Source organism: Danio aesculapii, chromosome 19 (genome assembly GCF_903798145.1).
Source record: "Danio aesculapii chromosome 19, fDanAes4.1, whole genome shotgun sequence".
NCBI lineage: Eukaryota > Metazoa > Chordata > Actinopteri > Cypriniformes > Danionidae > Danio > Danio aesculapii.
In genome coordinates this window covers 40,003,897-40,025,163 of record NC_079453.1, presented here as the reverse complement: position 1 = coordinate 40,025,163, position 21,267 = coordinate 40,003,897, and the positions used below count along the sequence as shown (strand labels likewise).

The window sequence follows — 21,267 nt, the reverse complement described above, 5'->3', positions numbered from 1 at the left end:
ATTAAGCTAATTTAATCATTTTCTACCTATTAAAGTGGATTTAACATAAAACAATTTAAAAAAATAAGAATTTTATTGTTTCAGCTCATTTCAAATTAGTAGTTTGAAGAAGCAGCAAAAGTATGTGTGTATGTGTGTGTGTTTGCATGTTAGGATTGCAATATGAGAAATTTCACTCTTATTATTATAAATACACAAGCTTTTTTTCACACATTATAGCCATACTTTTTATGTTTTTAAATGATCCCATAAAATATAGAACATATATTAAAAGTATTATTATCAGTTTAAATTCAGTTAGATTTTTGACTGTTTCATATTTTCTGTAAACAGACATCTAGCAATGCCTTAAAGGGGTGGTGCATTACGATTTCATATAGTTTAAACTTTAGTTGATGTGTAATGTAGCTGTGTGAACATAAACAACATCTCTGAATGTAAGACGCTCAAAGTTCAGTGCAAAGGGAGACATTGGCTTTTACAGAGATAGCTAAACAAAGCCTACAACAAACGAAGTTAGGGAACTACAAAAAAAATACATCCGGGCTAGTGAGATCACAAGGGCTTCCGGTTACTTGAATTCACCATGTGCACACACCATGCACAGTGAAGGGGCTTGGCCAGAGGTGTGTAATGTTATAGCAGAGAAAGCTAAAATGCCGTCTAAACGCTGCTGTTCCACAGAGCTTCTTCTGTTTCTGTATTTGGACTTCCAAAGGACACGACACAAAGAGAGAAGTGCTTACAGTTTAATTTTAATTATGTTCCAGAGAATTATAAAAAATATACAGCTAGCATTTGACAAAGGAGAACTTCCAAAATATCTCCCAGTTTAGTGCTAGATTTGACTTAAAACTCCTCCAACTAATGAAGCTGTGGATTGTGAGCCACAACCTGTAAGTATTTTTATTTGTTAAAATGTATCTATTACATGCACAGTTACTAGTGTTAAAGGTTTGCTGTAGCGAGGACGTAAACAAGGATGTAAAAAACGGGAACTGCTGTTTGGACCGCTGGTGTGCTTTTAATTTTTCTGTCTGATTCAGACAGCTAATGCTGCTAACAGCTGCTCTGTTTACACAGCGCAAAAGCTCGTGCTTGTAGGGACTTGACGTGGTGACGTGAAGCCATTCTGCGAATCACAGCACATTATGTTAGCTGACCAATCAGAGCCTCTTGAGCATGGGCTTTCAGAGGAACTAGGATATATGACCGTCGTTTTCATGTTAGCTGAGTGGCTGGATAAAATCAAAGTAAGACATGAAAAAATAACCTGATTTTCTACAATTGAAGCATGAGCACACATTGCTTTGCATCTTATAAACACAACCAAGCCTTAAATATCATCACCATTGCAAACCCTGGTCTAGTTGTCAAACATAGCCAAGTTGTGACTTAAAGGGACGCTAAGTTACAATTTATGCACTACTAAATATTTGTGTGTTGCACCACTGAACTTAGTTTAAATGTAACACTGCATTCCAACTAAATATTTACGACAGCCTCCCCCCAAGATGACGGCGAGATTAGTTAACATTGAGGAGCTCGTGATATGATAATAAAGAATGATCGCATTGTTTTTGGTTTGTGAAAGAAGAGTAAAATTTTTTTTCCAGGAGTGTTTTCTGGTAATCCTCAATTTAAACGAGAATTTCTTCATGACTGAGTTCCTCCCTGCTCTTTTCTCTTTCATGTGTTTCTCATTCATGATATAGGCTATACAAGAAAAATCAAGTGTAATGTTTTGATAACTTCATGTGTATTTCGTGTGCATTCACGACTCGCGATGCAGGTATGTGGGTCTGTTATAGTGACTGACTGTAGTGTAATGTACTATAAAATGTAATTTATCATTTGATTTTTATAGGACAGTTATATATAGACACATTAGTAGCAGAATTTTAAAGCAGTTTAATGATTTAAATGCTTCTTATTGGATATTACGTCATTTCACGAGACTATGTATGACTTTACGGAGAGCTTACGACCTACTAACTACTGTTTGCATTAAGAACATGTGGTGCAACCGAAGTACAAACATAGTTACAAACTAGCTAGTAGTTACTAAGCCCCTGGTGTTGACTTTACATTCCAGTTTAAGAAAGAACTTACGAACAGCTGGTGCAACCCTACCATGCTGCTGAAAAAAGGCTAAATTATGACTAAATCATTTTTGTTTTTATGTGTGTCACAGGGTGAACCAGGAGAGTGCAACTGTTTGCATAATATGTTTCCTGGAACTGGCGGACCTGTAAGCTGATGTTTATTTTATTGCTGTTAATCGTGAGGACATTGTACATAGCACTCATCATGAGTCCTGAAATCATTTGCAGTGCTGATTTTAATTGCATTTTTTACAGGGAGTCCCAGGTGGTGAAAACAGGGTACAGCCAGGTCCTCAGGTCTGACTTTCTTCACATTTTTCCTCCCAAAAAAACATTTGAAAAGTTAGCAAATAATAAACCAGAAAATCACCGGTAACTAAAAGGTACGGTTCACCCAAAATGAACATTTTGTCATCATTTATTGATTCTCAAGGTGTTTCAAAGCTGAAATAAAATATTGGAAAGAAGGTGGGTAATCAAGCAGTTGCTATGGAATAAAAATTATATCCAGTATGCTGAAAACAATTATTCAATGATGATTCCTTGGATTTACTCAATTTTTTTACGTTGAGTGGTTGTAAACAATTTATTTGGGCTGAATTTAAACAAACAAATTAAGTTGAACATTATGAAATTTAATTTGTTTGTTTAAATTCAACACAAATAAATAGTTTGCAACAGTTTTGCATGCAACACTTTTTTCAGTGTATTAGCATCAGTACAGTATTTTGTTTTACATTATATACAATCACTAGGATCTAAATTGAGATTCACTTTTCGCTAATGTAATGAGTATTTATATGGTGCATTTGTGTTATCGTGAAAAAATAGGACTCACAGACTGCAGGTTGAGTGGTCCATGCTGGCCTTACTAATACCACTTCCATTCAAGTACTGACCAGGCTCAGCCCTGCTTAGCTTCAGTGAGTAATCGTTCTCGGGCTGCAGGCTGATATGGCTGTGGCCAGAAGTTGCTGAAAATGGATTTGGTCAGATTTCTCACAAAGTGTAAACATTTATGTGGTCAAATGTCTTTGAACAGCCAAAAAGGACCACCTAGTCTCTATTTACTAATCAAATGTGTTGTAGGAAAATCACTGAAACAAGATACTCATACTTCACGTTGTGCCAAATCATACAGATTGTGATCAAAAGCGTAGTAACCATAAACCATACCGTTCATTTGCTTGTTTTTAATGAATTTGGTTTCGTTCATGTAGTAGACCTCATACACCACATAATTGCTCAGATGGGATGCATTATGTTAAAGGAATAGTTCACTCAAAAAAGAATGTTTTGTCATTATTTATTCACCATTGTTCATAACTTCGAGTTTTTTTGTACTGCAGAACTCAAATGAAAGTATTTTGAACAATGCTGGAATCTGGCTGCCATTGACTTCCATAATAATATTTTTCTTCAGCATTCTTCAAAATATCTTCTTTTGTGTTTTTTGAATAAAACAATAGAATTTAAATAAATTTTGAGGGGTTTTTTTTGAGGGGGGGGGGGTGAACTATCCCTTTAATAGTTGGTGAAAACAGCTGACCACTTGATCTGATCACTGTAAGTGCATGTTTGTACCTAGTATAGCAAGGTTTTTCAGATAATTAAGGAAATTTTTATATATCGGGGTGAATTATTCTTAACAATGTACTTAATATAAAGATATGAAATAAAAGAATGGACTAATCCAGAGAGGTCATTTTAATAATTAATAGAGGACTGTCTTTTCACTCCTATTCATTCAAATGTGCTTTCTGAATCTCAGGGACCTCCTGGACCACCGGGCCCTCCAGGTCCTCCAGGGCCCCAAGGCTTTACTGGAATCCCAGGCCCACAGGTGAGTATTGAACAGATGAAATTAGTGTGTGTGTGTATGTCTGCTTTTTCTCTTTGTTCCTCCTCCATCCTGCTCTCTTTGTGGGGCTTCTGTATCGGGAAGGCCTGCATGGGTAACTCTGGGCTTCAGCTAAAGCATATTTAAATGGCACCAATAATTTGTTTACATATAAACCCCAATGTTAATTTAGCAAATAATGATTAATACATAAACGTAGTTTAATGTAATGTCATGCAACTGTAAAGTAGTTTGTAAAATAGCGCCCTGTTAAACTTTGCTGTTAAATGTGCACGCTTTAAAGGGGCTTTTTTGGTTAGCGCCGTGGGATGTGCTTTGCTTATAAAAGTTAATGTAGATATTAATGTAGATTGCAAATATAAAGCATCAATGCATAGTTGCGCAATAAAATAATATGAATTAAATGTAACCTTAACTAATATACTAAGTAAATAAGTGTTTGGGGATCATGCTGCTTTTTCTTTTTAAAAACCATGCAGAGCTCACTGTGAGATTGCTATATTTAATATGCAGTGTTGGGCAATAGCTACTAGCTTAGCCACATTTCTCAGTAGTGTGGCGATAGCGTCGCTACTTTTTTAAATCAAATATCTTTTCAGTAGAGATGCTTTTTTTTGTCAAGTAGCGCAGTAGCGTCCACACAAGCAACATTTACCGATCGCGCCTCAATAAGTTACTATATTCACAGAGCTGTGAGGCGGTTGTCTAGCCGATGAAAGTAAATCCATATCCGATTTCTTCTTCTACCTGTTTTACGGTGGTCGACAACAAACTTCTTTGTGCGTTACTGCTACCTCCCGCTGTGGTCTTTGACGACGCCAACAAATTTGGGTATTTTAGTGAAGTACTCAAATTAATTTGTTGTGTGTGTGTGTATATCTATCTATCTATGTACCGCTATATACAGTTGGAGTCAGAATTATTAGCCCCGCTTTTATGTTGTTTTTCTTTTTTAAATATTTCCCAAATGCTGTGTAACAGAGCAATGGAATTTTCACAGTATGTCTGATAATGTTTTTTCTTCTGGAGAAAGTCTTATTCGTTTTATTTCGGCTAGAATAAAAGCAGTTTTTAAACACATTTTAAGGTCAAAATTATTATCCCCTTTAAGCTAGATATTTTTTCGATAGTCTACAGAACAAACCATCGTTATACAATATATATATATATATATATTCGCCTCACAGCAAGAAGGTCGCTGGTTCGAGCCTCGGCTGGGTCAGTTGGCATTTCTGTGTGGAGTTTGCATGTTCAAAGACATGCAGTTTTTGTGAATTGGGTATGCTAAAATTGGCCGTAGTGTATGTGTGTGAATGAGTGAGTATCGATGTTTCCCAGTGATGGGTTGCGGCTGGAAGGGCATCCGCTGCGTAAAACATATGCTGGATATGTTGGTGGTTCATTCTGCTGTGGCGACCCCAGATTAATAAAGGGACTAAGCCGAAAAAGAAAATGAATGAATGAGTTTACTGTAGTAAAGGCTATAGTATACTATGGTAATTACTATTAGTTCATGATAGTTACTAATGATACTACAATATTGGGAGTTATTCATTAATGGAGAGATTTAAATATATAAACAATATAATGCTTATTCCTAAATATTTCCCTTTACTATAAATTACTAAAGTATTTTAAATGTGTAACACCAGGTTTTATTGGATTTTTTTTTTGTTATTGCTGTTATATACTATGTGTTTCTGTTTAGTACAGCAAATTATTTGAAGTAAATAACTGAACTGAACAATTACGCCTCATATGTTTCATTGACAGTTTTATTGATCACTTAGATATGATTGACTTGGATTTAAGTTGCTTTGTTTAAAAATGGAAACAAAAATTGCAAAAATAGCTTAGATATAGCTAAGCTACTTTTTCCAAGAAGCTTTTAGCTTAGCTTGCTACATTTTCCAGAGAGTAGCTTTTAGTGTAGTTAAGCTACATTTTAAGTAGAGTAGCTAATAGCTTAGCTTACTATATTTTTCAAGTAGCTTGCCCAACACTGTTAATACATCCATTATTACACTCATTCGACATCATGCAAATTTGCTGGAAGAATTACGATGGCATTTAAGACATTCAATGTTAAACTGGCAAATTGACTTGGATTTGATCTCACCGTGAGCACTGAGTGGTCTTTAACCTGGTGTTGTGTTGATTTCCCAAGCCTCAGAAGAACTGAAATTTAAAAAATAATAGACAGAGAAAGGCAAGCGAAATGTAAATGTCTACTGCGAGCTGGAACACAAACCAGGAGAGGGTCCAGGGCTTTGGCTACTTTCCCTCTGCCCCGCTGGAGAAGGAGGTGTCCAGATTGTGGCCGCAGGCTAAACCAATTCAACCTCAGTTCCTTCTTACAGGGTATCCCTGGCATTGATGGCTTACCAGGGAAAGCGGGTCCACCGGGCCAAGCAGTGAGTAACCAGACGGGGGAGCAACTAGTGGAGTGCAACAGCTTTATTACAGTATATAAACAGCCCGGTTGGTCGACTTCTGTGTTAGAAGGGGAGCGGGTTTAAAGAGGTGCAGGGAGACGAGGTGATTCACAAGCTACAAAAAGGAGCCACTAAGCAAGGTGGCTCTGTAACAGTGTGTCCCTTATGGGCGCCAGCGGCCCCATTACTCTTTCAGTGTTAACTCACCGTCTCAGAGGCTTTGTATAATGGTAAACACTGCCATTGTGCTGAGTAACGGTTAGGGTGGCCATTACTGTGAGTGATGTGCTGTACAAAAGGAGCCATTAGATCTTTGGTTGAAAGCAGGATTTCTGCATTAACGGTCCCGTCTCTCTGCACGCATATTTTTTCAGCTGGCCCGAGTCCCATCCTGGAATCAGAGCTCCAGGCTTTGAGCCTGTAGTGGAAATTTGGCTGGACTTCAGTCCCGGTTCACTCTGCTCCCCTTCTATCACAGACTCCGACCACCGAGTTCTTCCAGAGCACAATCAGATCTAAAAAAAACAATTAAAAATCATTTTTTTAACTCTTGCTCGCCAAACTTCGAGACTTAATCCTTAAAATTAATTTGGATAATACTAAACTAGTTTGTCTAAATAGATTAAATTAAATAATGAGTAATAACGTCAATAATTCAGATAAATTATAAACGTATTTCAAATTTCATTTTAAAGTAGTTTTCGTAATTAAAGTAGTTTGAATTCAAAGTAATTTAAAAGTGATTCCACTGAGCTGTGGAGAGCCCAGAGCAGCCAGTGCTGAGATGCTCATTTCACCTTCAGGAGCATTGGCCGCTCTCATCCTCAAGCTCACAGGTTTAACTCTATTTCAGTCCTTTATAACTAAAACAAGGCCAAGGGCATGTAATTGGTTCGAGCTGAAGTGGAATTCCCTAAAACTCATATTCTGGTATTCGTTACATACTCCACATATGTAGGATACTTGTAAATTTCAAACACGTTGTGTGTGTTGCACATAGGAATGTTGGAAATTCTGTGTTTTTTGTTCTTCTGAAAGTCTTTTGTGCTCTGAAACTAATTCCTTTTTTTATTAAGTAGCATAATATTTTCAACCGTTACTAATTGTGTTTTGATTTACATGTTTATTGATGCAATTAGTCAGTACACTGTTTTGAAATGACTGTTTAATGGATGCTGCATAATTTGAAAGAATTTATTGTTTTAAATTATTCTCTGTAATTTTATGCAAAACTATGCCCTTATTAAAATTGGTTTTTGTTATTACTGGCATAATGAGATCATAGATTTTAAAGCGGTGCTTTTCAAAAATTACTTTTAGTATAGTGTACTGCATTGCTTTGGTCTCTCCATAGTTACCTTCTTCTGGAGCTATAATGTTAAGTCCACATTCAGTCTTTGTGTAATAGGTAAGTGTTTTTGATGCGGTTGCCATGTCTGACTGTGTTTTCCATCTTGCAGAATCTCCTTCCTCAGGATTCAGCTTCTCCAGGAAAGGTAACTGATCAATATGAACTGTAGGTGTTTGACAGCTCTCTCTCTTTCTCTCTTGCTGGTGTTGTTGGAATGAAAACTGCTATTATTTGTTAATGTGTACTGTATAATGTACATATTAGTATTAGTTTAATTTCCACTCCAAATTCTGCACATACTTTAAACATGCAAGACATCTATGCTGCAGTATACATGCATTTTTTATTTGGAAGATGGAATTTTTAGTGCAGGGGTCTTGCAGCATGGGGGCCCCTTGATGGATAGAGAGATGAGGCAAGGGAAACCCTGCTGTAAATTGCATAAAATCCAACATTAGCTCATTCTGAAAACGTAGCCCTATATATATTTCTGGAGATCGAAAATTATGTAGCCAGAGGTATGTATGGCTGAATTTCGTCTTTAAAACGAACGCTACAGGGCAGTTCCATTTCGCACTTACCAGCAGACAGCTTACAACTGCATGGACAGCTTTCCTGCTGTTACCAGTTTGTCCAGTTAGCTCACCATGTACATTGGCAGACTTGACACACAGAGGAGTTGACCACGACGATGAGGTTTCAGTCCGTCAAACAACGATTCCAGAAAGCGGTTAAGACAAAAACAGAAGCCAAAAAACTAAATAAACAAGTAAATAACAGGATGATAAATTTGGTAGAATCTGAAAACGTGGTAAAAATCAGTCGAGGGGTTTTCTTTATCTCGATTGCCTTTTAAAACTGTCGGTTGGGTTTAGGGAAGTGGGTGGACAGGTCAGTCGTTGCTTTTTAAAACACTATCGGTTGGGATTAATGAAGGAGGAGGGTGGATCAGTCAATCTGTCAGTCAGTCATTCATTCAGTCGACAGTGGCCTCTGGTGAATTTATGCGAGAACAGCAGGCATGAATGACACTCGTGGGAGAAATTAGAGATCTCAAAAAGCATACACAGCGGCCACTGGTGGATTCGCGAAAACAAAAACTGCAAAAAACGTAGCTGCTGAGATATATATATATATATACATATATATATATATATATATATATATATATATATATATATATATATATATATATATATATATATATATATATATTATATATACACACATATATATATATATATATATATATATATATATATATATATATACACACACTCACCCGCCACTTTAATAGGTACACCCACCTGGTTGGACTAGTACCCCTTTTGCCTTCAGAACTGCTTTAATCCTTCATGGCATAGATTTCCAGTACATGACAGTACTTTAAAATTCCTGGACGTACTGGAAGATTTTGGTTCATATTGACATGATAGCATCATACAGATGCTGCAGATTTGTCGGCTGCACATACATGATGTGAATCTCCCATTCCACCACATCCCAAAGGTGCTATATTAGATTGAGTTCTGGTGACTGTGGAGGCCATTTGAATACAGGGAACTCATTGTCATATTCAAGAAACCAGTCTGAGATGATTCACACTTTATGACATGGTGCGTTATCCATCAGAAGATGGGTACACTGTGGTCATAAAGGGATGGACATGATCAGCAACAATTCTCAGGTAGGCTGTGGCGTTGACATAATGCTCAATTGGTACTAATGGGCCCAAAGTCTGCCAAAAAAATATCCCCCACACCATTACACTACCACCACCAGCCTGAACCGTTGATACAAGGCAGGATGGATCCATGCTTTCATGTTGTTGATGTCAAATTTTGCCCCTACCATATTAATGTTGCAGCATAAATTGAGACTCATCAGACCAGGCAACGTTTTGCCAATTTTCTGTTGTCCAATTTTAGTGATCCTGTGTGAATTGTAGCCTCAGTTTTCTGTTCTTAGCTGACAGGAGTGGCGCCCGGAGTGGTCTTCTGCTGCTGTAGCCCATCCACCTCAAGGTTGGATGTGTTGTGCGTTCAGAGATGCTCTTCTGTATACATAGGTTGTAACGAGCGCTTATTTGAGTTACTGTTGCCTTTCTATCAGCTCGAACCAGTCTGGCCATTCTCCTCTGACCTCTGGCATCAACAAGACATTTGCTCCCACAAAACTGCAGCTCAGTGTATATTTTTTCTTTTTCAGAGCATTCTCTGTAAACCCAAGAGATGATTGTGCGTGAAAATCCCAGTAGATCAACAGTTTCTAAAATACTCAGACCAGCCTGTCTGGCACCAACAACTATGCCACATTCAAAGTCGCTTAAATCCCCTTTCTTCCCCATTCAATGCTCGGTTTGATCGTCTTGACCATGTCTACATGCTTAAATGCATTGAGAGTACCTAATAAAGTGGCCAGTGAGTGTATATTTTACCAATAAGATGAGACATATAAACATTGTTTTTTTCCCTTGTGTTTTGACTGTAAAATCTTGTACATTCTTTAAGCTCAGGATATTTGTATTCTTCTATTGCTAGTATTTCAAACTGGCATGTGAAAGCATGACAGTCTTCAAACATCCTGTGTTTCTGTTTCATGCATTCTCATCAGTTTGTCTGTGCTTCATTCCTGTTCACTTGTATCTGCATGCAGGCTTTGTGTTTTTATTGTTCACCTGCTCATACACATACGCGTTTCTGTCATGTGTATGGCTGACTGTAGGAAGGCTGTGGCGATTGTTCCAAGGGTCTACCAGGTGTGCCTGGCACAGTTGGTGCTAAGGGCGAGAAGGGAGATCAGGGCAAACCTGGCGTTGTGCCCTTGGAAGGATGCGAACGGGTGAGAGGGATGAATGATAGATGATGTGGGATTAAACAGATGAGGGTGTGGGTTCATGTTTCTAGCATTGATTTGTTCACACTGGTTTATATTCCGATTTAGAGTTGTACAATACCCAGTAGTTTTGCTCATGCTGCAGTATATAGCACACAGACTGCGCACAGTTTTGTAAGGCCATGTGTTTGATCACCTTCACAGTGTTTTGAGCTGCAGAGAGAGGAAACACCAAGCGGACCTGTAAGTTTGTGGAGCGATCGATATTCTTCTTATACTTACATAAATCAGTGTCAGGGAAGCTTCTCAAGCTGCTCATGATGTTGAACAGTTAAGCCACAGTCATAGACACTCTTTACAATTACTACTAGCTACATTGAAGATTTTCGATTGGTAGGGCTGTGCAATATGACGATATAGAGTTGAAGTCAAAATTATTAGCCATCCTGTGAAATTTTTTATTCATTTTCAAATATTTCCTGAGTGATGTTTGTTTAATAGAGCAAGGAAATGTTCACAGTATTTCCAGTATTTTTTTTCTTCTGGTAAAGTCTTAAAGTCTTTTGTTTGGCTGGAATAAGAGGTCAATTTAAGGTCAATATTATTAACCCCTTTAAGAAATAATGTTTTTGGATTGTTTACAGAACAAACCACTGTTATTCACCTTATTGTCCGTGTATGAGAGGGCGCAGCCCTTTAAAACTTTTTGGCTCGAGACTTCCGGTCTCATTCAAACAGCTTGTTTTGCTGTTTAATGTTGCAAACTGATATTTTCTTATTATATTATTCTACTTTGTCTTTATAGTCATGCAAACACTTGTTTGTAGAGCAAGTAGTTTGACCGTTTTCTGCGGTTTATTATTCCTAGTCATTTCTCCTATAGGCAACCGAATCGGAAGTTTCTAAAACAATCGCTAAAAGGCACGCATTTCCGCATTGAAGAATAAGGTCAATACAATGGCTTGTCTATTTAACCTAACTTGCCTAGTTAACCAAGTAACTAAGTTAAGTCTTTAAATTGCACGTTAAGCTAAATATTAGCATTGTAACTACTAGTTTAACTTAATTAACATGTAAATCAAAATACAATTAGTTACGGTTGAAAATATTATGCTGCTTAATAAAAACAGGAGGGGAGACACAGTGGCGAAGTAGGTAGTGCTGTCACCTCACAGCAAGAAGGTCACTGGTTCGAGCCTCGGCTGGATCGGCTGGCGTTTCTGTGTGCATGTTCTCCCTGCATTCGCGTGGGTTTCCTCCGGATGCTCCGGTTTCCCCCCATAGTTCAAAGACATGCTGTACAGGTGAATTGGGTAAGCTAAATTGTCCGTAGTGTATGAGGGTGAATGAGTGCGTTTGTGCATGTTTCCCAGTGATGGGTTGCGGCTGGAAGAGCATCCGCTGCATAAAAACGTGCTGGATAAGTTGGCGGTTCATTCCGCTGTGGCGACCCCGGATTAATAAAGGGACTAAGCCTAAAAGAAAATGAATGAATGAATGAATAAATAAAAAAAGGAATTAGTTTCAGAGCACAAAAGCCTTTCAGAAGGACAAAAACACAGAATTTCCAACATTCCTATGTGCAACACAAGTATCCTACATATGTGGAGTATGTAGTGAATCCTAGAATATTTTAAGGAGGAAATCAACTCAAATTCCACTTCAGCTCAAACCTATATATTACATGTACTTGGCCCACATGACCTTGTTTTGGTTATAAAGGACTGAAATAGAGTTAAACCTGTGAGCTTGAGGAGGAGAGCAGCCCTCAGATGCTCTTGAAAGTGAAATGAGCACCTCAGCACTGGCTGCTCTGGGCTCTCCACAGCTCAGTGGAATCACTTTTAAATTACTTTGAATCCAAACTACTTTAATTACGGAAACTACTTTAAAATGAAAATTGATGTACACTTATACTTTTATAAAACATTTGAATTATTGACGTTATTATTCATTATTTAATTTGATCTATTTAGAGTTTCATTTTATAAAGTTCTATCATTTAAAGTCTATTACTTTAAATCCAAACTGATTTTGCCTACAGTTTTTCTACAGCACAGGTGTCAAACTTAGTTCATGGAGGGCTGCAGCTCTGCACAGTTTAGTTTCAACCCTAATTAAACACACCTGATCAAACTAATTGAGTCCCTGAGGCTTGTTTGATACCTACATGTAGGTGTGTTGAATTGAAACTTTGCAGGGCTGCGGCCCTCTAGGAATTGAGTTTAGCACCTCTGTTTAGCAGCATTTCCTATAATATAGTTTTCTTTTGGGGAAAGTCTTATTTGTTTTAGTTTGGCTGGAATAAAAGCAGTTTTTACATTTGTTTTAAACAACTTTTAGAGTCAATATTATTAGCCCCCTTAAGAAATATTGGTGTTGCATGGTCTACCGAACAAACCAATGTTGTCCAATGACTTGCCTATTAAACCTAAATTGCCTAGTTAAGCTACGTAAGTAACCAAGTTAAGTTTTAAATGTCACTGTAAGTTGAATACTAGTGTCTTGCAAAATAACTACAAAAATATTATGTGCTGTCATCATGGAAAAAACAAAAGGAATTAGCTATTATAAATTAGTTAATAAAAATGTTATGTTTAAAATTATTGGTAAATATTTTTAAAAGAGTTCAAATTTCACATAAGGGCTAATAGTGTTGATTTTAACTGTGTATCATATGGACGAAATAAAAAGTCTTATTGTTTTCATATTAAATATAAATTGTTGTTTATTTTGTAGTGTTCCTAAATAGATTGTTTACAGCAATAATTTTTTTAATTCATTTGGATGCTCCAATCTGGATGTTTGCAGAAACATGAATATTGTCACACCAGCAATCTAATCCCTACAGATCGCTGGTAAACTCACAGATCGCATAGAACTACAAATCCGCTGGTATATGGACTACAAGTTCCAGTCATGCACCACACACTCACACCTGTTCCAGTTTCCCATTGATTAGACTCATACAGCTGAAGCTGCTCATGGACTGATTACACTCACATATATACAGCTTATTCTGACACCCTCATTGCTGAGTCTTGGTATACTGTTAGTGGTGTAACGGATCACAAATACGGTTTTTGAGTCACGGATCGGACCATTTTTTCGCATCAACAAAAAAGGAGGAGACAAAAGGCATTTGCTTTCCATTTATACAAAAATATTACTGCAAAAACCATTGGTTTTAACAAACAGAACTTAGAAGCTGTAATTTTAATAAGAATTAAAATCAAGAAAGAACCTTATATGAAACTTATATGAATAAGTACATATTTAAGCATATACTTTAAAATGACAAAAAGGAATAGTCCTTTTCAGTTGGCTGATATTAACTACTTGAATATATCATGATATATATTGTTATCAGGATATGAGGTGACTTATATCGTGATATGGGATTTTTGTCATATCGCCCAGCCCTATTAAGTGGTAAAATCTTCAAATGTTGTGTAATTCCTGATGTAACTATATCATAAATTAAATGTCTTTTCAAATGATGCAAGCTATTATTGATTGTAACTCTCTCAATGTTTTTAGACGGGTAACAGCGGTCTGTGTGTTGGCACACCTGGATCGCCCGGATTTCCAGGACAACCAGGGGTTAAAGGAGAGCCAGTGAGAGATCTCTTTTCATTTACCAGTTTCATTATTAAAATGTATACAGAACATGTGTGTAAGATAATAACTCATCATTTAACTTGGGTGAGCATTTTTTTTATAGTTCGATGGACCAATGTCAATTATAATCCATCACCACACACTGATGTATTTAAAGATGTTTAACACTAGAACTGACAGGGCTTGTTGAATACCTACATTTTACCCACACACAAATTATGTTTAGTAATGGCTGAAAAAACATTATAACTGCATTATGCTACTGTGTTAAAAAAAAGTGTCTGGAGTAATGATTATGAAAGGATTATGTCTATATTTTGTCCTTTTTTTACTTTCATAACAGTCTGTATTAACAACGTGATTTTGAAGAAAGTAAATTCATATTTGGGTAGTGTAATATTATAATGCAATGTCATTAATCATATTTTAAGATATCCCATGTCATTTAAATAACTAAAATGACCTATAGACAATAATGAACTAGAATTAGCATGATCACTGCATATTATGTAGGCCTATGATTCAGTGACGAATTCAAGCACACAACTTCACCTAATTAATTATTCACTTGTTTAATCATAATTTTTAGTGTAAATAAGAGAACGACACCATAGATGGATGGATGCATGAATGGACAGACAGACAGACAGACAGGATAGGATGGATGGATGGATGGATGGATAGACAGAGAGATAGGATAGATAGATAGATGGACGGAAAGACAGACAGGATAGATAGATAGATAGATAGATAGATAGATAGATAGATAGATAGATAGATAGATAGATAGATAGATAGATAGATAGATAGATAGATAGATAGATAGATAGATAGATAGATAGATAGACAGACAGACAGACAGACAGACTGACAGAATAGATAGACAGACAGACAGACAGGCCGACAGGATAGATAGATGGACGAATGGACGGACAAGATAGATAGATAGACAGACAGACAGACAGGATTAAAAAGACAGACAGACAGACAGGCAGACAGACAGACAGAGACAGACAGATAGATAGGATAGATAGATGGATGGACAAATGGATGAGATAGATAGATAGATAGATAGATAGATAGATAGATAGATAGATAGATAGATAGATAGATAGATAGATAGATAGATAGATAGATAGATAGACGGACAGATAGGATAGATAGATGGACGAATGGATGGACACGATAGACGGATGGATGGATGGATGGATGGATGGATGGACAGATAGAATTAGACAGACAGACAGACAGACAGACAGACAGACAGACAGACAGACAGACAGGATAGATAGATAGATAGATAGATAGATAGATAGATAGATAGATAGATAGATAGATAGATAGATAGATAGATAGATAGATAGATAGATAGATAAACGGACAGACGGATGGACAGACAGACAGGATTAAATAGATAGACAGACAGACAGACAGACAGACAGACAGACAGACAGACAGACAGACAGGAAAGATAGATGGACGGATGAACGGACAGGATAGAAATTAGGCTAAAACATGAAGATTTGAAGCGTCTCAGAGGCTCTGGATCACTATAAGATAAGACGTCAGATACTGATTCGGCATCACTTACTTCCCCACCATAAGACTCTTCATCATTCGTGGCACTTTGTGCTTCTAATACGTCTAAAAATCGCCTTCTTTTACTCAGTGTGACTTTATTTATTTATTCATTTATGATAACCACTAATTTAGCAAGTAAAAAGCATTACCAAGCAACGTAAATATTGTTTTTAACAAAATCAAACATAAGCAGCGCATAGATACAGGCATTTTAGAATGGCTAAATTTGACCCGCTCTGGCACTTATAGGTATAAATGCCACGTTTTGATCTGGTTTTATTTCATGTTTTTGTATGAGAATTGTAAATAAGGCAATTCTAGTCAAAGGTCAAAGACTGGAAGGTTTAAATGTTTTATTGAAGGTCTGTTATGTATATTTGAAAAACAGCAATGGGTCAATTTTACCATGTTTAGGGTCTAGTGTTAAGGATCACAGTGCAGCTCCAAAATACTCCAGAATTGATTTTCATTATCAATCTTTGTGCTTTGCATTAATCACACTGATTGCTCAGCGCCTTTGTCTGTTATTCATTTTAGGGTCCTAGAGGGGAGAGAGGACCTCCTGGTACTTCTGGAAACCCTGTAAGTTTCTATGTCCCCTGATATACCCCAGATTATCTCCTAAAAGGTCATTTCTGTCAAGATTCTCTTTTTAGCTCTCTTTTCTTAGAAGCTGAGCCTCAGTGACCCCCAGACGTCTTTCCATAGCTTAAAAAGACAAACCAATGCTCAGCCCATACTGTAAAATGTCCTGCAGTGTCTCACAATGCAGTGTTTGTAGGATCTAGCTTATTTTAGATTCAAGCATGTTTTCATATATTTGCTGTGAGGTTAGAGCGCCCCCTACAGGCCCAGAACTACGGAAGGCCTTCAGAAAAAAAGTCCCAAACCTACCAGTGTCTTAACCTAATTTCAGAATGGATATAAGTTTTTAAACCTGTGTGCTCTGGATATGGAAGAGTTGTATTATATAGCAGCTCTTTTGATATGAAGTGACTTTATTTTCAAATCAGTGTCAAAAAACACATCTAATAAATATATTTATATAAATATAATTATATTTAGCCACTTGTGAAACTAAATTTGGTTGGTAAGTCCGTATATAATGCGCCATTTGACAAACATCATTCATCATTTGACAAACAATTGCAGAATGAAATATTAATTGATCATCTAAAAGTAAATGATAAAAAATAATAATTATAAACAAAAATAAAATATATAATAATATTAGGCTTTAGTTAAAAAATATATTAGATTATTAACATTTTTATAAGATTATAATTTTTCTGGTCCAATATTTTAAAAAATTTAGATTTTTCTGTATATGCAATGGTTGGATATGTTATATACACTCACCGGCCACTTTATTAGGTACAAATTACTAGTACCGAGTTGGACCCCTTTTGCCTTAAGAACTGCCTTAATCCTTTGTGATATAGATTCAACAAGTATTCCTCAGAGATTTTGCTCCATATTGACAAAATAGCATCATGCAGTTGCTGCAGATTTGTCGGCTGCACATTCAATTCAATTCATCTTTATTTTCATAGCACTTTTACAATGTAAATTGTGTCAAAGCAGCTTCACATAGAAGATTATAGTGGATCCATGCTTTCATGCTGTTAACACCAAATACCATCCCAATGTCGCAGCAGAAATTGAGACTCATCAGACCAGGCAACGTTTTTCTAATCTTCTATTGTCCATTTTTGGTGAGCCTGTGTAAGTTGTAGTCTCAGTTTCCTGTTCTTAGCTGTCAGGAATGGCACACGGTGTGGTCTTCTGCTACTGTAGACCCTCAAGGTTGTACATGTAATGCATTCAGAGATGCTCTTCTGCATACCTCGGTTGTAACGAGTGGTTATTTGAGTTCCTGTTGCCTTTCTATCAGTTCCTCTGACATAAACAAAGCATCTGTGCCCACTGAACTGCCGCTCACTGGATATTTTCTCCTTTTGGACCATTCTCTGTAAATCCTAGAGTTGGTTGTGCATGAAAATCCCAGTAGATCAGCAGTTTCTGAAATACTCAGACCAGCCCGTCTGACACCAACAACCACGCCATGTTCAAAGTTCCTTAAATCACCTTTCTTCCCCATTCTGATGCTCGGTTTGAACTGCAGCAGATCGTGTTGTTCATTTCTGCATGCCTAAATGCATTGAGTTGCTGTCATGTGGTTAGCTAAATAGAAATTTGAGTTAACAAGCTCAGTTAACGTATGATTCATAATGTATTAATTCATGATTGATCATTAAATCAATAAAATTAATGATTTTGTTGATCAAAAACACATTCCACTGATAAATTCCAAATAAATTTGTAAAAATTTGAAATTTCTATTTATCAAAAAACCCACAAAAACCACAACAAACTCGAATATCTGTGACATATATGTACCAGTTATTGCCTTGAAAGTATCAAGCAAACATACGCAATGAAACTCCCAATGAAACCCAATGAAAGTGGATTGTGATCACACAAATTATTTGTCCTTGATGGATGGTTATGTTTTATTTTGTCAAACTAATAACTTCACATTTACTCCAGAGTAAGTAAAAAGGTTTTACAGCCATAATAAATGACAAGACTGATTATGATGCAGGATTAATAGGCTTGTTTTCATTTGTTTGCTGTTATTGTCCATTATATTGTTCTTTTATCATCCATGTTTCACAGGGCAATATTGGTTTCCCTGGTCCTCAAGGGCCTCCAGGCTTGTCAGTAAGTCAAAGCACAACACACACAAACACATACAGAAGATGTTTAATTACCTCAGAAAACCGGCCATCTTGTAATGAATGTCATGACAGAGTAATAAAACTGTACACTCGTGGTGCGTGTTCAATTATCTCTCCATAGCCATTGCCTATGTGGTGCTGACAGCTTATTTCGCAACGCCTCGAATGGCATGTTTTAGCAGAGATTCAAACTTACTGATGAATTGAGCCTGAGCCAGAATGGATTTTATTTTAATGCCATCCAGGTTTATGCTTCGTGAGCTTTATCTGACTCTCTTTAATTTGCTGGAATCGAATCTGTTTGAAACAACAAACTCAGCGTGGGTTATTTGCAGCTTTTTAAAATTTTTCCTATTAGCACAGAAACGCAGAAAATAAAGATTTACAGTAGGCTGATGTTTTTCCAGATTGAAATTTTCGGGGGAATTGATCCGCTAATAGAATGATATATAACTGAGGCACTGAGGAGACTGTGTAAGTCAGCAATATTCCAGAGAACAACAGAAAGACGCTGCCAAAAGAGGCATTTTTTCCTCTTGTTATTTAGAGATGAAGTCAAATCCTCGCTCTCCTGTTTTTGTTTAATGTGCAGAGACAACTAAAAGTGAGGCATTATTAAGTTCCTGAAGAGACAGTTTTACTACTTTGGCTGAAGTAGTGGTTTGAGTTTGGAACCGACTACTTTCATAGTATTTATTTATTTTTTGCTTTTAACAACCGTCTGTAAGGTGACAAAGTCTTTTACCTTCTCTGGCAGTTATATTAAGCACACCTTAAAAGTTCTGGATTTGATCTGCTTTTATATATTTGAGAAAAAAATTGTAAAAGACAGCAATAGCAATAGGCAACAATAATTTTTTACTGTGCATGTACTTATTTTTGTTGGATTCTGTAAACGCCTAAATACATTTTAGAACTGAATCGCCATTTTAGAACAATTTAGAGTCGTTTTTAACTGTAAATTTTTTATAATGTTTATATATAGACAACACAATAACAATGCTAAGAAATCAACATTATAAAAAAGACAGTTGTGGTGCTTGATTTTGATTGGTTGAGCTGTATTTGGAGCTCTTGTTAAATGCTCTACTAAATCAAAGTCCCTTTAAGACAAGTCATTTCACTCGGTGGCCATATTTGAAACGCCTCTCAGTATGCTCGGGCATTCTGTCTGAATGGGAAATATCAAATTCTCCAAAACTGTTTGCCAAGCTTACGATTACATTACAAATTTGCAATCACCAATAAAATAAACAACAGCCGTCTCATAAGTTTCAGTTCTAAACGTTCGAATCAACCAAAATCGGCGTATTTTCAGGTTGCTCAAGCTAATGTGCATGCGCACTTGAAACAAGATCACAACACCAACCTCATTTATGGCCGTTCTACACATTATCATCCTCTGGATATTGCTTCGTCTGATCGCGCTGCTAGAAATTCATAACTTGGTCTTGATGGTGAATCTCATCCAGAAATGAAAGTCTGTCTTTGTTTACAAGTTTGTGGGCGTTTGAGTAGTTGCTGTCATTTCATACAGATTACAAAATCAAAAAACTTTAGTTTTCAAGTGCACTTGATTCATTTAAAAGTAGATATGTCAAGCTTTATGTGGATATATTTCTTATGTCTTTGAAGCAAGTATTCGCTGAGATTACATTGTGTTTGTTGACCACAAAAACTGTTGTAAAAACACACGTCTGGTCCGAGTCAGTCTATAGCAATCCATGATTGGCTCTTGTACTAGTAGGCGGGGCTTCATTTGCCATATTGACTGTTACACTTTTCCCCATTCAAAACTGTAGAAGTGACAAGTCTTGTGTATTCTATAGTCTGAAGCCATGGTCTACAGTGAATTTTTAACACCTAGAGGTTGGTACACTGAAATACTGTAAGTGATCAGTTACCTTACTTTAAAAAAGTGAGTAAACCCATTGCCTTAAAAGCAACAAGTTGACTTTACTTAAAAGATGAAGAATCCATTGCAACTTGGAATGGATCAGTTGACTTGACTTAATTTTTATAATTATGCACATAATTAATTTACTTAATAATTCTAAGGCAACGGGTTTAGTCACTTTGTTAAGTAAAGTCAACTAGTCACTTTAAAAGCAATGGGTTTACTTGTTTATTTAAGTTAAGCAAACTAATGACTTTTTACAGTGTAGTTCTGAATTCAGTGTAAATCATGACTTTGTGGGGCTTATTGCTTTATTTTGGAATAATTATATTTATCGATCAAAATCGGAACTTCATTCGCCACCCAAAGCAACAGGCGGCTACAAAGTCACTGCTAGTGTGAATGAGGCATTATTCTGACCAATTGTACATTTTTAATGACTGAAATTTGATCAGATCTTTATAGAATGAAACAAATATTATGCACATAATTATTGAACATGCTTGAAGCCGATCTTGGACATTCAGACTTGCTGTCCATAGCTTTTAAAGGGGACCTATTATGCAAAAATCACTTTTATAAGAGGTTTAAACACAGATGTGTGGCAGCAGTCTGTGAATATAACCAGCTTATTATTTTTTAGTATTTATAATCACACTTGACAAAAACAGTCTGCAGATACACTTTGATTGACATTTGATTGACATACATCCCGCTTTACGTGTCATCAGAGGGGAAAAGCCCCGCCCATTAGTGACATAATAATCTAATCCTTCATTAGCATAGAACGTTAGTCTTGTTTTTGCTGAGGCATAGGCGTTTGTAGCTCCACCCTCTTTT

At 36.6% G+C, this 21,267-nt stretch overlaps 1 protein-coding gene across 1 annotated transcript in view; it reads left to right on the top strand.

Moving 5' to 3' along the window:
- The window catches only part of col16a1 (collagen, type XVI, alpha 1), a 149,544-nt gene that overhangs the window by 104,281 nt on the left and 23,996 nt on the right, over nt 1-21,267 (top strand). Inside the window, 10 exon segments of the mRNA XM_056479385.1 lie at nt 2,195-2,251; nt 2,361-2,402; nt 3,877-3,948; nt 6,327-6,380; nt 7,862-7,897; nt 10,477-10,593; nt 10,792-10,830; nt 14,128-14,205; nt 16,327-16,371; nt 18,469-18,513. Of these exon segments, the coding sequence (XP_056335360.1) occupies nt 2,195-2,251; nt 2,361-2,402; nt 3,877-3,948; nt 6,327-6,380; nt 7,862-7,897; nt 10,477-10,593; nt 10,792-10,830; nt 14,128-14,205; nt 16,327-16,371; nt 18,469-18,513 (585 nt within the window).